The following is a 16,374-nucleotide window of genomic DNA, read 5'->3' on the forward strand; positions in this document are numbered from 1 at the left end:
GTTGTAGGGGATATATATGTCTAATTAGATGAAGCAGTGGGACTTATTCTAATGGCTGCATGTTGATCTGAGGCCTGCAATGCTGTGATGTATACCAGGCTGTATACAAGGTTTTTAAAATGGGAAACTGAAGTGTGTGATCTTCAGATTACAGTTTTATATTTTAAAGATAGATACAAATATATACAATATGTCACAATAAATAGGCAATGATGTAATGGTGTAATGTGAAATGTGAATATTGTGTACAATAAATATCTGCATATTATTACTGAATAAATTGACGTAAAGTCCAGGATTTAGATGCGGTTGATATATGGTTAAATATTCTTTGTCACCACTTAATGAAATATTCGTTACTCACTAAACATCTTGGCTTTGCTCTTCACCTCACTTAAAGATTCAAGATTCAAAGAGTTTATTGTCAAGTGCACAGTGTAAAACACGTTTCTCCGTTCACTTAAATTCTTCTTCTTCTTCTTCTCCACCCAAATGCTTAACAATATCAAGGAAATCTTAGAAAAGACTTACAATATAAATATAAAATAAGTAGTACAAATGAAGATGACGCACGAAAACGTGGTTCTCGCAGCACTCAGAAGTCCGAGCTTTCTGGGAGCACGTGAAGGCCTCCTAACTTTTCTCCTCTCTACAAGTTGCCGAAGTTTGCTATAAGCTGTGATTTTATTTTCGCGCAATAAAAGTGAGGTAGCGTGCGTCCCATCAGCCAGGACCGTGTTTTTTATTGAGGATGTGAGCGAATGAATGAGGGCTGAGTCAGAAAGATGAAGAAACTACAGCCGCTGACGTCGCCGCGGTGATTTCCTTGATTGTGCAGTTAACTGTGTTGTTGAGCAGGATTTTGACATGAAGCTCCCCACACCTCTGGATGTGCAGGTCAGATCCGACTCCGCTCTCTGAAACTTTGCTCGGCATCAGTTTTTTAAACAGACTTCCTAGCGGATTTTACTAGTTTTTTTTGTTTTGTTTTGTTTTGTTTTTCGTGGCAAAAATAAATAAATAATTAAAAAAAAAAATGTGGGACAAGTTGCCCCGCTGCTTCACCGCGGAGGCGAAACTTCGTGACGGGAAGAGTCGGTGGACTTCGGCGGCTTTCGCTGTGCTCCTCGTGGGTCTGTTTGCCTCGTCGTGCTGGGCGGAGGAGGCGTCTTGTCACGGAGCGTACGACCTCTACTTTGTTCTAGACAAGTAAGTTAAAACAAGCGAGTTTACTGAACTTAAGTCGCGGGGAAGCGGGTAATGGCAACAGTGCCACAGACAAAAAAAACATCAGCTGTTTCTTTGTCAGTATTTTACGCGTGACACGCTGAGACTGTGTGACCCGATTGCACATATTTGCACAGCTGCATCTTCTGGAAACTCTCTGTTTGTTGCCCAAGACACTAGATCATGAAACAACTTGGTCAGGAATGTGCACACTTGGGTCAGCCAGTCCAACGGGGCCTCCTGCAGAATAGGATGATATTATAAGACACATGTCTGCAGAGGAGGCCTTTCATTGTTTTTGTTTGCTTTTGTTTTGGCGCAAAGAAGTAAATTAGGACAAAGTTTACATTTAATATGGCATCTTTAAGAAAAAGAAGTGACATTTGGCCACATTTCAGTTTGTTGTTTAGTTTACCGGGTTTCTGTGCTCTGTGCACTGCTCTTACTAAAACAGTGAACAATTAGAGGCAGCAGTTATTTTCACACTTTGCACATTCGTGCTGCGGGATGGACGGGACCCTGTGGTGGGCCACTTTTCCGTCCTCAGGCCGCAACTTTGACACCTGTGACCTGCATCATCTAATTTGGTTCGGAACTCATGCACAGAGCCATGATCTCATCCCTGTGAGCTGAGCACTGGCGTTGTGCGTCACTGATGCTGCTCAACACAGGCCGATCAGGTGATAACGCTGTGACCACCGGACTAATGTTGTGTAGGTCTCCCTTGTGACTCCAAAATAGTGGTGGCTCATCGGGGTATGGGTCTTCTGTGGGTGTCCCGTGGTGTTGGTAGTCGGGGAGGTCTTTGTGTCCTATGGGTTGAGGGGAGGGGCCTCTGTGGATAATTCCACTGATACTTGATCAGTTTGGGATCTAGTGAATTTGGAGGCCAGGTTGTGCTGTTCTTTATGTTTGTTTTTGTTTTTTTGTGTCTGTGTCTGTGTCAGGCTGCAACCTGCTGCCATCAAGGAGTGTCATCGCTATGGGGTGGGGGGTGCCTGGTCTGGTCTAGGTGGGTGGTACATGTCTAAGTAACATCCTCATGAATGAATGCAATCCAAATCCAAAAGTTTCCCAGCAGAACACTGAATCGTCAGGACGGTTTAAATGTTATTCACTTCTCCTGTCAGTGGTCATAATGTTGTGGCTGGTCGGTCTGCAGGACATATGACTTCGATATGATCATTTTAAATCGCTGAGAGCAAACATAATGCTGTTCATGTCCTTGTAGGTAGTCAGGTGTTGTGTACCCGTCTACTCCGGGTTTTGGTGCTGCGGCACTTCCTGCATCAGACACTCCAACACCTCATAGCCAGAATCTGTTGGTTCAGCAAAACCGCCGTCACACAAAAAGACCTCCAGTGTGTTATGAAGGGTTCACCACTTCAGTTGCGACAATTTTTTATTTTTTTTTAATCCTGTCCTCCTCCCTGCTTTGGAAATGTGCCACTGCTCATGGCAGCTGAGTCCAAACACTGCTTCCTTGACCCATTTTCCCCCCGCCCTTGTTTAAATTGCAAAATTACAGGATGATGACCAAGATTATTGGCACAAGTTTGCCCAAATGTGCAAATGTTTAGTTTGAGTCTTGCGTGTTTGTTACATTTTGCAAGCTCGTACGCAGGTTTGGTTTGCATGTGCAAGTTCGGATGTGTGATGAAGTTTAATCTGCGCTGTTTGGTCCATCACCGCTGATGGAGCACAGGATTACTGGACGTTTTCTTTGTTCCCTCAGATGATAGAGGTCTACTTTGGGATTTCCGGATTGCACTGATAACACTAAAGTGTGTGAGCGGTTTGTGCTGAAAGATTTCCAGCAGAGTTTTTTGAAATGTTCCTGCACAAAGAAAGGCCTCTTTTGGTGATATAACGCCAAGCGATGATGTTTGCTTTAAAAAGAAGAATGTCTCTGTTTTAGAGAGTCTGCAGAGTCTCATCGACTGGAACTAGAAAAGTATGGGAAACTTGATTCTCTTTAACTAGAGAGTCGCTGTCGTGTTGTCGTCGGTCGTTTTTCAGAGAGTAACTCAATAACTGTCTACACCAATCAGCCACAACATTAAAACCACTGACAGGAGAAGTAAATAACTTTGACCATCTTGTGACAATTCAGTGTTCTGCTGGGAAACTTTTGGACCTGGCATTCATGCGGAAGCTACTTAGACATGTACCACCCACCTAGACCAGACCAGACACCCCCACCCCATAGCAATGACTCTCCTTTATGGCAGCAGGAATGGAGCCTGACACAGACACAGACACAAAAACAGTTTAGGAACAACTCAAAAAAACAGTTGATGCAAAAGATCCCAAACTGATCAAGTGTCTGTGAGATGATCCACAGAGGCCCCTCACCTCAACCCACAGGACCCAAATCCCCCCAATAACATCATCCTGTTGCCAGACACCACAGGACACGCTTAGAAGGCCCCTGTCCATTCTCTGATGGGAGACCTACGCAATATTAGGAAGGTGGTCATAATGTTATGCCTGATTGGTGCACATATCCAGCTCTGATAGCAACTGAAGCATTCGGCATGTGGTGGACATGCAACTTTTTTTTCCCCTCATTCAGATCCTGCAGCTGTTGCAACTTTTTCGCCCTTTTAAGTGTCACACCAACACTTAAGCCATAATTAACCGCCGCTGATTACATGTGGACTCTGCAATATTGTCACAGTGGCAGTAGACTTCCCTCCGCTGGGTGACCTTGTCTCCGGGCAGTGGGTGGGAGGAGAAAAAAAAAAAAAAAAAAGGCGACGTGAAAGATGAGCCTCCTAATGGTCAAACTCTCCCGATTTTATGTTCTCCGCACATACATAGACTCGCAATTATTGGTTTAATTACCTCTTTGTCGTTACATCAAGGGCACATTTTACACGGCGCGTTCACTGTGGTCAGGCTGACTTGTGGAGGGGTGAGGGGAGGGGTGCCAACGGCTACAGGTTGACACCGGCCAAACATTGGTTTGTCCTTCTGTGTGCTTTGTTTCCTGCAATTAGCGGTGCTTAATTAGTTTTAATGACGGAAAAGACAGCAGTTGAAGGGATACTCATTCCTTATTCAGTCTTTTTTTTTTCTGATCTTGTGTGCAGGGCTCGCACAGGTTGCACGATCAACTGGATTCGCCTTACTTTTATATAATTCCTCATTGCGGAAAATGAATTTAAACTCCAGGCCCGAGATTTGCACAAAGACAAATTTCCAGTGAACATGTGAGGGTTCCAACAGCTGAGGCGGCTGATATATATCACACACACTCTTATTGGTACAATTATCCAGCATGTGGCTGGCTGTTAATGTCCAACTGTGGTTGTGGTACAAAGCACAAATACTGTACAGCATTTTACTCCGCGGCACACAATCTGCTGCCACCGATGAGCTGCGATTCTGACTTTTCTTTTTTTTCTTCTTTCTTCTCCTCCTCCCTCCAGGTCTGGAAGTGTCGCTACCGACTGGCACGAGATTTACTCATTTGTGAAGAATCTTACCGACCGCTTCGTGAGGTGAGTATGAAGGCGCCGGTGTCACAGAATTGCTTTGGACATGTGAAAAACCGGCACGGTTTCATAATTCTCATATTTTTGCAATGAGAAAAGAGAAAAAAAAAGTGTGAAGGGATTTTATTGGATTTGTGTCAAAACACGCGTAATGCACCCGTAAAGTAAAAGCACGAGTAAGCGATGTAGTCGGTAAAGGAAAAAGGCACGAATTCACTGTCTTTTAAATCTCATGCTTATCTACGCTGACTAAAAGTGACAGCAAAGGGAAAATAGAACTTTTTTTCACTGACTCACTTCATTGTTTGACATGAGCGCGGCGTTTTGTTTTGTTTTGCAAGATGAATATCAATAATTTTACTGCAGCACAACTTCCTGCACAGATTTCAAGGAGCTCTCACCTGTTTTTTTACAAACCACCATTTGACAAAATCCACAACATCCTTTTCTTTTTTCTTTTTTTTTTTTGCTCATAATTCATTAAAAAGGCAAAACCGTAGAAACTGGCTTGAAATGTTCAGCTTGCATAACGTTTGAGTCAAACGGCGCCTGCCAGCACAGTACAGACGGTAGCGACCCAGCCAGAATGAAGTGGTTGGTTGAAGAAAATAGCAAAGGCACCAGGTGGGAGTGGGTGGCAGAGAGGAGCAGTCTTCTGGGCTGTGAGAATGGCCATTTGCACCGGGGGGGTCCGGCTCCACACTTGTCCCCTGCTTCCACCACAGAACGGCTGACAGGCAGACAATGTACAGTAAAGCAAAAGAACACTGGAAGGCGACGAGGACAATCTGCTAAACAATGCTCGCTCACCAAGAGCACTTCTGTTCTGCCATGTGGAGCAAGCTGGACTACTTCATCAACCCCCCTCAGTCTCAAAGAAAAAAAAAAAAAAATTAAATCCCACCACCAGCGCCACCACCACTACCACCACCCTCTGATTTGTCCTTGGCATCGGCGCCTCTTTATTCCAAGTCTTTCTTAGAAATAGAAAAGACTTGACATACACAGCCGAGCTACGCTGAAAATCGAAACTTTGACGTTGAAGCCGCCACCCACAATTTTCTCATCGGTGACTTGGGCTCGGTTAGTTTTTAGTCCACATATGACTCTGAAACTTGCAGACAGGATGTGGATGTATACGGCTGCTACTGCTCACTGCCAAATCTGGCCGTGTGGCTTAAAGATTGTGCTATGTTTGCGGGGGAGGATCGCGACTGGGCCATGTGTCATGTGGGTGATAAATATCAGCACCTCTCCTTATGCTCCGAAGGCTTCGGATCTCTGAAGGAAACACTTGTGAGCTTAATTAACTGAAGTTTAGCTCGCTCTGTGGGATGGCATCCGTGTGCTTTATTTCTGTAGCAGAGGTGGGAAGCAAGGAGTGTGGCTACTCGAGCAGTCTGTCATTTCATTAGTTTTGTGTCCCCAAATTTATACATTTCGCTTCCTTACGCTGACGCAGCTGGAGTTACTTGTAGCATCTTGGACTGGGCAAAAAGTAAAGTTTCTGGTGCACTGACTAACGCGCACTTTGAACGCGACGATTCCAACTCCACTGTGAATCAATCTGCCCTTTGAACACAGAAAAAACGCGCAGGGTCCGCGCGGATGCTTCTGAAAGGCTGGCTGTGACTTCTTAGCTACAGGATCTTTGCAGCACAGCAGCTACTTACAGATTGGGCTGCAGCAAAGTGTCGGCGACGAGGTGTGCCAAGCACTATGGAATAGCCTGTTCCAAGAACAGCGGACATAGCGCAAGATTCCTGTAGAATTTGGACCAATTTCCTGCGGGTGGTTTAATGCTATTGGTGTGTCTTTGTATGTTTTATTTATTTATTTATTTATTTTTTTGTTAATGCTGAATTATAAAAGGTGTGGAAACGGCAAATCTGCTCACACAGCCTTCTCCTTAAAACAAACTGTTGTCCTGGTATGTGCACAGTCAGTAATATTGCAGTTTGTACACTCCACACAGTTAAATATTTGGCTCCACACAGACATCGGGCACACAGCTCCTTGCATAGATGCATAGATAGATAGTAAAATTTACAAAGCTGATTGAAGTCCATCATCAGTGTCCAGAGTAGCGTGAAGTACACCAGCCTACCAACAAGTTCCACTGTAGCCTTCATAGTGACGGCTCAGAAAATATTTGACGTAGATCCGTCACTCTATTTAACATGGCCATCAGTAACAGTTCTTCAAACTGGAGAGAAGATTATAAGCTAATGCTTTTGAGCTATTAACATGTAAATATTCGCTATCTCCACCACTAAATATTCACCTTGTAGATGTTAAAAAACAAATGTTTAGACTTAGAACTTATGCAGCGTGTTGAGTATAAAACTATTGAAAGAAGAACACCTGTTACTTCTGAGAAAGAAGCACCAAAAACTGCAGTTCCTCAAATGGCCACTTGAGGCTGGCTCCATTAGTTGGCCGATCTCCATATATCTCCGCATTAAAACTAGGGCTGCACAATAAATCGTTAAAACAATAAATCGTTAAAACATCGCGATCTCGATTCACACGTATACACGATCTCATTTTGAAACACGATTCTTAAGTATTTTATTTCTCGAGCGGCATCATAAACAAATGCTCCCATTTCTTCTCGGATTTTTTCAAGCGCCCCTGAAGGCAGCACTCTTCCCTCGACCTGTGGTAAAGCGTGTTTACCACATGTGATTTTGTCAGTGTAGGAAGTCCGACTGCAATTGAGTGTGTGGAAACAGTGAGGGACAGAAGCAGTGAGAAGTCAGCGGTAAGGAGAGTTAAATGGGTGGCTAACAAATGAACAAGCCTGTTGTTCAAACGTATGCTCTACATTCTAAGGAAATCTCAATGTTTGATACTCTACTAGATTGACCATTTAATTTTTTTTTTGTTTGTTTCATTTTGTTTTGTTAAAGTTAATCAGTGCAATAAACAATTTGTAAAAAAAAAAACTTGCACCAAAGAATCGTGATCTCAATTCCGAGGAAAAAAAATGTGATTCACATTTTTTCCAGAATCGTGCAGCCCTAACGTTTACCACGAGGTCCAATTAGTTTCAAAATGGCCGCAATAGCATGCTGCATGATGCATAAGCGAAACATGACATTCAGAAATCCGTACGACGGTTTGTGCCTGAATAGGTGTGTCTCAAATGCGTATCTTAATTCACATGCAATTTGAACATGTGGAAAAATAATTGCACAAATCGCACTTTTTACACTTCCTTTTTTTTTTGTGAATTCACAAATCTGATTGCTTGACTTCTCAGAGTTCATCGTTTTAGCTTTCAGAAGGCTCTCCGTGCGTACGAATGTTTAACTGCGCATATACGGATACGCACAGGTCACGCTGCACGAGGGAAGTCTTTTAATAATATTCATTCAGTCTGCTGTATGAGCGTTTGTGAATTTATTTTGCACATTTACTTTGAACTTGCTCGGTAGCTGCTTGTACGCATGTGCGACCACTCCAGTTCAGACACAGAACGATGTACACGTCAGTGAACGTCACGTGTCACTTGTGGATCGTGGAGCATTTGTGCCCATTTTGAGACTTAATTTCCCCCTGCGGCCTGGTGGAAGAAAGAAAGAAGCTCTCCCATTTAAAAGATATAAAGGCTCAAAGTTATGCATAAATTAGTACGTAGTCGCATTTATCGTGCTCATGCGCTGCCTCTTTGCTCATTTTTCAATCAGTCTGGAGTTGGATGGACTCAGGCGCTGCTAAGATGGCAAAGCCCAGAGACACGACACTGAGCATCAAAACTGCTCTGCAAGGAACTTACGGATGATGTCACAGAGAGTTTGTCCATCTTTATATATGTTGCGTGGTACACCGCAAAAGTTGTTTGTATCATCTGCTGTTTTTAAACAGCTGATGCTTTATGCCCATCCTAAATATAAACAACAGGAACATGTATATTTAGCTTTCAGGTTTCAAGTAAATGCCCAAAATTGGTTTGTAAACTAGAATATCTATTCATTTTTTTTAAAGTTTTAAGCAATTACAATTTTTAAAAATGAAAACTGCTACTCTGTTGACGCCGATATTGGAACTTTTCAAATAATATCTTTCATCGAAACAGAATCAAAATAGTTAAATGTGGAATCTTCATTATTTACTTAAGTCCTGTTTCAGGTATCTTAATTTCTGTATCACTGCGATGTAAGACATTTATTTTTGCTGGTGGATTTTTACTCGGAGACCAGCTGTATGTGTTTTAAAAAAAAAAGAAGAAGCAACTATTAATATTTATGAGTCGGTGAGTAAGTGCTCTATATGTATGTCATATCTTGATATGACAGAATGATGCTGAATATACAGAAAAGAAACCTAAACTTATGATAGTGTCAGTGGTCAGAGACACGTCCGAGTCTCCAGTGTCAGTAAACACCGTTGGAAAGTCACAGGTACAGGATATATGTAGTATTTTTTACGGGATGCGTGTGCTGTTTACGTGGGAGTCGTCACAACAACGGGCTTCCGGTGTGATTAATCACTTCCTCGGGAGCTGCTTTAAGTCATGCACTATTATTAGACGATTACCTTCTGTTGAACTAATTATTTATGCGGCTTTAAATTCTCTTTAAAGGATCTGGACTCATGTAAAACGTCAGTGTGAAACTATTCTGGGGACCTGACATGTTTTGCTGCGGGGGTGGTTGTTTGATTGAGAGGATGAAGAACGGAAGACTTGGTTTAACAGGACAGGGAAATACAGACAAAAACAAGTTTAAAGTAATTAATGTAAGGATGTTGTTGCTTGGTTCTCCTGCACATTTAACAGAATGTCAGAATGAGTGCAACCTTTCTGTTTCCTACTTTTTAATATTGTGCATTTATTGTGACTTTTTGTGCTTTCAGCCCGAGTATGAGAGTCTCATTCATCGTATTCTCAGCCCAAGCAGAAGTCCTACTTCCTCTGACCGGAGACAGGTACTGAAGTGTGAAATGAGCTGTAAATTCATGCCGCTGCTGTCTTATTAACTCAAGCAAACCAAACACTTCTCAGCAACAAACATGACGTACAATTTGTGATTAACAAATCCCATTTAAACCCTCTTGCTTTAATGTCTTCTGGTCCATATATGGAGGAGGCAAAGATAAAATAATACAATAAAATACGATTAAGAATGAGATAGAAGTAAACTTTACAAAAAATGTACAATAAATAAAATATTTAGCTAAAGTGTCTCAGTGTAAGATTAGCTCAAGTGTCATGTGTGCAAATGTGCGAGCAAGTAGTGCAATTCGTGTGTTTAATTTGGCATATTTATCTGTTCAGTACTTGCTCTGACCATTGTGATGACTGCTCTTTTTAAAGATTTGAACCTTTGCAACGATGCAAATAGCAAAACAAAAACTTGAAATGGAAAGTCATTGATTTATTCATTTACCTCTGCAACAATTAGTTTAACTAGCAAGTGTCAAGTGCTTTATAGATCTTTGTGTTATTTGTGTCTTAAATCCTCCCTGCTCCCTTCTTGAGCAAACATTTTGTATACAATTCATAAAGGCAGCAGATATCTGAGGATTTTCTATCTGTATCTTCAGATATTGAGATCATATTCATATCATAGGCAAAGCTTTTATTGCATATATTGTACATATATATTGCATTAGGGGCGTAGCTGAGCTTGGTCTTATGCAACTTAAAGATTCGCTTCACCCTCACACCTGTATGCTAGACAGGGGTGCCGCCAGGAATTTTGGGGCCCATGAAAAACAATCAGATTGGGCCCCACCCCCTCATTGTAATGACTGACTGTTCGTTCGTTTGAATTTCAATTCAGACAGAAAAATCAATAAAATATACGCATCAAGACTTTTTTACTGTTGTGAAAGTTTTCAAAGACTTTCATTTTCATGTAAAGAATGAAGGGCAATGAAGTGACCATATATGGTAACCTGCCCGATAAAGGGGAACTGGACTGAAATGAATTGGAGTCTTATAACTACTTTCTTAGACAGAATGAGGAAGACATATTTACTGACATACATCCATGTCCACTGACTGACTAAAATCTAGACAGAAAACCTGGTTTTCCTTTACCATTGGGCAGCATTGTGTCTCATTTAGCCATAGTAATCATTTATCATGTCTATGGATCAAGCACAGAGTGCTGCCTTCACACTCGATGCGCTAAAGCATGACCAATTTATGTAGAATCAGGGTGGTTGGTCAATATTATTTACCTTTTGATTAGCAAATATGTATCTTTTACTGCCAAAATCAAGTGAAAAACACTTATTTTACTTTATTATATTACAAAATTATATTTTTTGTGATGATCATTTAATAATTTGCTCTTTTTTTAAACCGTGCGTCCATCCATTAACTATTACTTCTTATCCTGTATCCAGCTGCCATAGGGCAGGGGGCAGGGGGTAGGGGGCAGGGTACCCCCTGGACAGGTTGCCGTTGTATGACAAGGTTAACACAAAGAGGCAAACCACAATTAGGAATCACCAGTTAACCTAGCTGGAGTACAGGGAGAATATCCAATCTCTGAACAGCAAAAACTGGATAAACAACAAGAACAACCTGTTACTGTTTTGTCATTGTACTCGTGTCTACCAGCGCAGCTGTAACTGCAGATTCACACCACAAAATACAGAACCGCAAATTATCGATGAAGCGTTAACATCCTGCTTTGCTATTTGTAGTATGGAAAGATTTAGCCACAGAACATTTGGGCCAGTATGCTAACCACTTGTGTGTAATGTGTGTGTTTTAAGATACAAAATTGAAGAGGGCCTGCAGCGCTTGCGTGACGTCCGACCGGCAGGAGAGACGTACATGCACGAGGGGATGAAAAAGGTCAGTTCACGAGCTCCGGTATTTGGACGTTTTCTGGAGCGAAGCAGAGATCTGATCAAATATTTGTCATGTGCTTGAACCCGAAGGCCTCGGCTCAGATAAAGGAACAGTCAAAGTCGTCCTCCAGCATCATTCTGGCTCTGACGGATGGAAAGCTGGCCGTTTACGTTCATGAACTCACCATGAAGGAGGTGAGGTTCGCTCCGACCACAGCTAAAAGCTACACCACGTTTTTATTTCATAGTAGTAACTGTAACTGTAAATGCAAACTCTGAATACAAATAACACTTTCCATTATCCTCATTTCCTAAAACATCTAAGCTATATTTTTGTGCTTTAATTTATTTTATGTGGAAGCCTTCCTGCGTTGTGCTTAATAAAATCTTTACTCTTCTGCACATTCCCCCCGGTGCACGTCACTGACTGTAGGCCGACGAAGTCAGGAAATATGGTGCTCGCGTTTACTGTGTGGGGATCAAGGACTTTGATGAGCAGCAGGTAAGAAAGCATCAGTTTTAATCTACAGCCTTTAAAGGAATCTGTTGCTGATTCGACTACATGCTCAGTGTGAGTTCTGTTACCTGTGCGTGCAACACTGTTACACCAGCAAATCGTCTCTTGTCAAACTCTCACCTTCTGTGGCCCTGACAGATAAAATCTAAAATCTTCGCAACTGCTTGCACCGTAACAGAACAAAGTCTTCGTTTCACTTCATGCCACTTATAATGAGTTTAACATTCTCAATAATTTATATCAAGCATGTTCCACATAGTCACTGCTTTTCCAAAATTAGTAAATAATTCTATTTATAGCATTTGTGTTTTTGTTAGACATTGATATGACTGATAACAGAGTAACAGTAATGCAAATAAAGTATTAATAATTAAGTATAGTAATTAATAGTATCATAATAATTAAAGTTGTATAACAATGAAAGTACTATAATAGTATTGATAGCATGTTTCCAGACTGTAGAGGTCAGGATGTTCAAGTTTCTCAGTTTAGCTGCAGATTTAGCTACAGGACTTTTTTTTTTTCATCTTTTTTTTATACTCAGGTGTCATATGAAAAGTGGTGTACTTTCTATGTTGTAGAAGCTCTATTCATGATAAAACGTTGCCTTTGGGTGGAGGAGGATACTCGAGAGAGCGCCGATGTCCGAACATTCCTCTCACCGCATTTGTTTGTTTTCCAGCACAGATAAGATATGTCTGCAGCCATCGGAAAGGCAGCGCTAAGCACCCGAGTGTAACTATTAAAGCGGAAAGCGTCGCTTAAGTGAAAAACCGCGCCGCTCAAGTGTCATTTACGTTGGCTTTCAATTCTCTGGTTGGCCCGCTGCTCCGTTCACACTGTTTTATTGTATTTATTATTTGTCTCCGCAGCGTAGAATTTCACTCCAGAGTTTGTGCTCAGGCCGTAAAACGGTGTCAGGCTGTCAGAGCTGCGCCGATTATTATTTCCTTCCAGTGTCATCTGCTCTTTAGCCGCCTCCCAACGCCGCGCTAGCCTGTCCCTTGTAACTATTGGTAACCATTCTGTGATGAGCTCCTATTAAGTCAAAAACAAAGACAACATTTCTCCCGGTTTGTGCGGCAGTGTTTTTTTTTTTTTTTTTTCCTTTTTTTTTCTCATAGTTGAGCAAAGTGTTTGCCACAGTCATGCCATCTGCTATGTCTCCTCCTGCCCGTGGTATGAAAGGAAAGACAGTGCTCAGTCATAAAGAGGAAAACAGAAAAAGAAGAATGCCGTGTTAAATCAGCGGTACTCCTTGTTTACTACCCTCTCTCTTTCATGATACCAACAGCTTGCTGATATTGCGGACACCAAAGACCATGTGTTTCCTGTCAAAGATGGCTTCCATGCGCTCAAAGGCATAGTCAATTCTGTAAGTTTGCCATCCTTCTTTTTCTTTTTGTGTGTGTGTGTGTGTGTGTGTGCTGTTGGTCAGTTTAGGTTTGCGATCGCTGCAGAAGATGAACGGCTAAATTTCTGTTCTCTAAATCCAGACAATGTGGCTCCAAACAGTCGCCTTTTACAGGTTTAATCTAGATTTTAAGAATCATTTTAAGGGGGGAAAGGTGGTGCAATTCAAAAGGTTGAGTAAATGAGCTGAAAATCCGTTTCTTTGGCTTTGTTGAAGTTTGCAACAAATTAAAGTGAGACCTCTGCGAGCGTCCTGCTAAGCTGCACGGAAAAATGTCTGTGGAAATAACTGCCTGTTATGTCCTCATTTTTGTAGACAGAGGACCACATGTCTCAGCCACTGTGGTCTCGATGGGAACTGCTTTACAAATCACATCCCTTTGCTGTGCTTTTTAATTGTGTCGAGCCTTCTGCAGTAACATCCCAGTGCAGCTAATTCTTTAACTTTAAAAATAAAAAATAAAAAATAAAACACGTAACACATACAACACATCTTCTCAATGTAGTACTGTAATCGGTGAGTAGCTGTCAGGAAGTAGTCCTAAGAGTCCCAGTGTGTGTGTGAAGTTTCCCATGCAACCTCCTCGCCCTCTGCCAGCCAATTAGTGATACTTTCCATTTGCTGCAGCTTTTAGCCTGGGCGCTGTCAGCCAAGGCGGGGGTTTGCAGTTTGCACGGCTAAACGCACGAATAAGAGCCGGGAGCCCTGCAGAGCACCGTGACCTGAACTGTACTCGAACATCTGTGTCAGAGCAGGAAAAGTGCCGAACTAAACATGCAGCTGGAAGGACGCGAAGCCAAAGGGCGTGACTCCTTTCTGTTGTGTGATTCAAAGAGCTACAAGCTATGATTGATGGTGCTGTTTTTTTGAAAAGGAAGCATCTGAAGACGAGGCCCTCGGTCTTTGTCTGACGAAACACACATGAGGAATGATGCCTGGTTGCAGAAGTTGATGCACGAAGTGGAATGCACACATGCCGGACCCTTTTTAATTCACTTATTTTAATGATATGCAAAATTGTCCTAAGACAAATACATTTCTTACATTTTCTAATCAAAAATTGGCTCTACCTTTTCCATATTTGAAAATGAGTGAATAAAAATGGAGCTGGTTTATTCAAAATGACCTTAGATTATTGTCAACTCTAAGAAACACTTGATACTTGGATATAATATTTAACAATTCACTAAATCATGTGAAAAAAGTGGATTTCATAAGTGATATTTGGAGAAAAAATATAGATAAAGTCTGCATGAGAATATCCAGGACAGCAACAACCAAATAGCTCCTCCTCACTAAAGAGGCGCCCAGCACAGTGACGCTTCTAGCATCCAAATGAAACGAGGTGCATTCCTCTCTGATTAGTAATACTGGATTCCTGACTACTTGGCCTCCTCACTTTGCTGTTGGATTTTGAGGATTTCAGATCATCTGTGCAGCCTTTTGCTGCAGGGTCGACGCTGCCTCTGTGACCGGCATGACAAAATCTCACCGAAAAAGCTCGGCATAGTGAGGCCATTTTTTCCTCCTCTCCACTCTGCTGACCCTTTGTTGTCTGAGCTGCAGGCCTTTTGGGAAAAGCCAGAGTTATCGTGTAACCACATCGTTAACATCCTTTAGCTGCTGGACCCGGCTACAACCTGCTCAGTATGTGGGTCGTCTAGATAAGATGTTATCACGTGGTGCATTCTTGAATGTCTGTGCCCTCGAAGGAACTTTTCCACATAATTATATCTACAAAGTGACTAAACCAACCTCATTTTTTTCACAAACCCCTCCAGTTACAACACTGGCTGAGATACTTGGATGACTTTTAGTATTTGGACGAGTGCCTTCTTTTCCTTCTGCAGCCCGGAAACAGTGTTTGTCACTAGATCCCCGAGAAATGAATGGCTGATGACTGAATGGAATTGAAAAAGCAAAGCAAGTAGAGCTGCCCCTGATGATGGGATGCAGTATAGGTCATAAGCTCCACCCACTCCATGTTAGCGAATGGAAACAAAAGCAAAAACACGTCAAATAAATAGTTTTCAAGGATAGTTTCTGTCATTTTATGTTGTTAATATAATGTTGATGCATACTCAAGTGCCCATTTTTCTGAGGATGATCACTACGAGTTGCCATGCCAACTGCTCCGTGAAGTAATCACAGAAGGCCATGAGATTAGGTACAAATAAATGAGTAATAAGTACAATGCATAATCCCAACATTTCCTTGTACCTGGTGGAGGTAGACCAAGATGCAGTGTTAATTAAACAAAACTGCAAGATGGCGCTGCTCATATCCCTGCGCAAGGGAATGGAGGTGTGTTGTCCATATTTATATACAGTCTATGCTCCATTACCATGTAAAACCCAAAAGATGTGATTAACCTGGCACATGTTAGCTGGAGCATAATCAGTCCCCAACAGAGAGATTCCAGACCAGACCCCCCCCCCCCCAGACTAATACTTTGCTGTATTTAAGAACCATGGCACTTTTCCAAGTGGCTAATTCATAATTTTGGAGCAGTACTCATCCCATTTCCACTCTTAATGGGAAACACTGCCCACCATGTGGTCTTCCCTTATTTTAAACTTAGGTAGTCAATTTTATTTTTCCTTTTTTTTTCCTGTTTTTCTTGGGCACTGCCAAGCAAGTAATTAGACGGGGAAAATGGTGGCACAGAGGAACAGCAGCAGATCCTTTTCCTCCCCAGCTGTCATCGACAACCCTCTCCCCTTTTAACAGTTCCTTATCAGACCATCATATTTAATAAGGCGGCTGTAAACATTTCCGTCTCAGGATTTAAGTTTTGCCCAACATCAAATGAAGGGTTCAAGTGTCCTATATTGCGGTTAATATGCTTCTTTTTACCGACTGTGTACTGGGATTTGCATAGTTTGTCCTTTGTTGATTTATTG

General features: G+C 41.9%; 1 protein-coding gene across 1 annotated transcript in view; it reads left to right on the forward strand.

Annotated features, from left to right (window-relative positions):
* Positions 1-620: 620 nt before the first annotated feature.
* antxr2a (ANTXR cell adhesion molecule 2a) overlaps positions 621-16,374 on the forward strand; it is a 74,841-nt gene continuing 59,087 nt past the window's right edge. The window contains exons 1-7 of the mRNA XM_047592283.1: positions 621-1,209; positions 4,662-4,733; positions 9,588-9,659; positions 11,463-11,544; positions 11,631-11,735; positions 11,974-12,042; positions 13,352-13,432. Of these exons, the coding sequence (XP_047448239.1) occupies positions 1,037-1,209; positions 4,662-4,733; positions 9,588-9,659; positions 11,463-11,544; positions 11,631-11,735; positions 11,974-12,042; positions 13,352-13,432 (654 nt within the window). The 5' untranslated portion in view covers positions 621-1,036. The remainder of the gene's footprint in view (positions 1,210-4,661; positions 4,734-9,587; positions 9,660-11,462; positions 11,545-11,630; positions 11,736-11,973; positions 12,043-13,351; positions 13,433-16,374) is intronic.

Source organism: Mugil cephalus, chromosome 8, assembly GCF_022458985.1.
Source record: "Mugil cephalus isolate CIBA_MC_2020 chromosome 8, CIBA_Mcephalus_1.1, whole genome shotgun sequence".
NCBI lineage: Eukaryota > Metazoa > Chordata > Actinopteri > Mugiliformes > Mugilidae > Mugil > Mugil cephalus.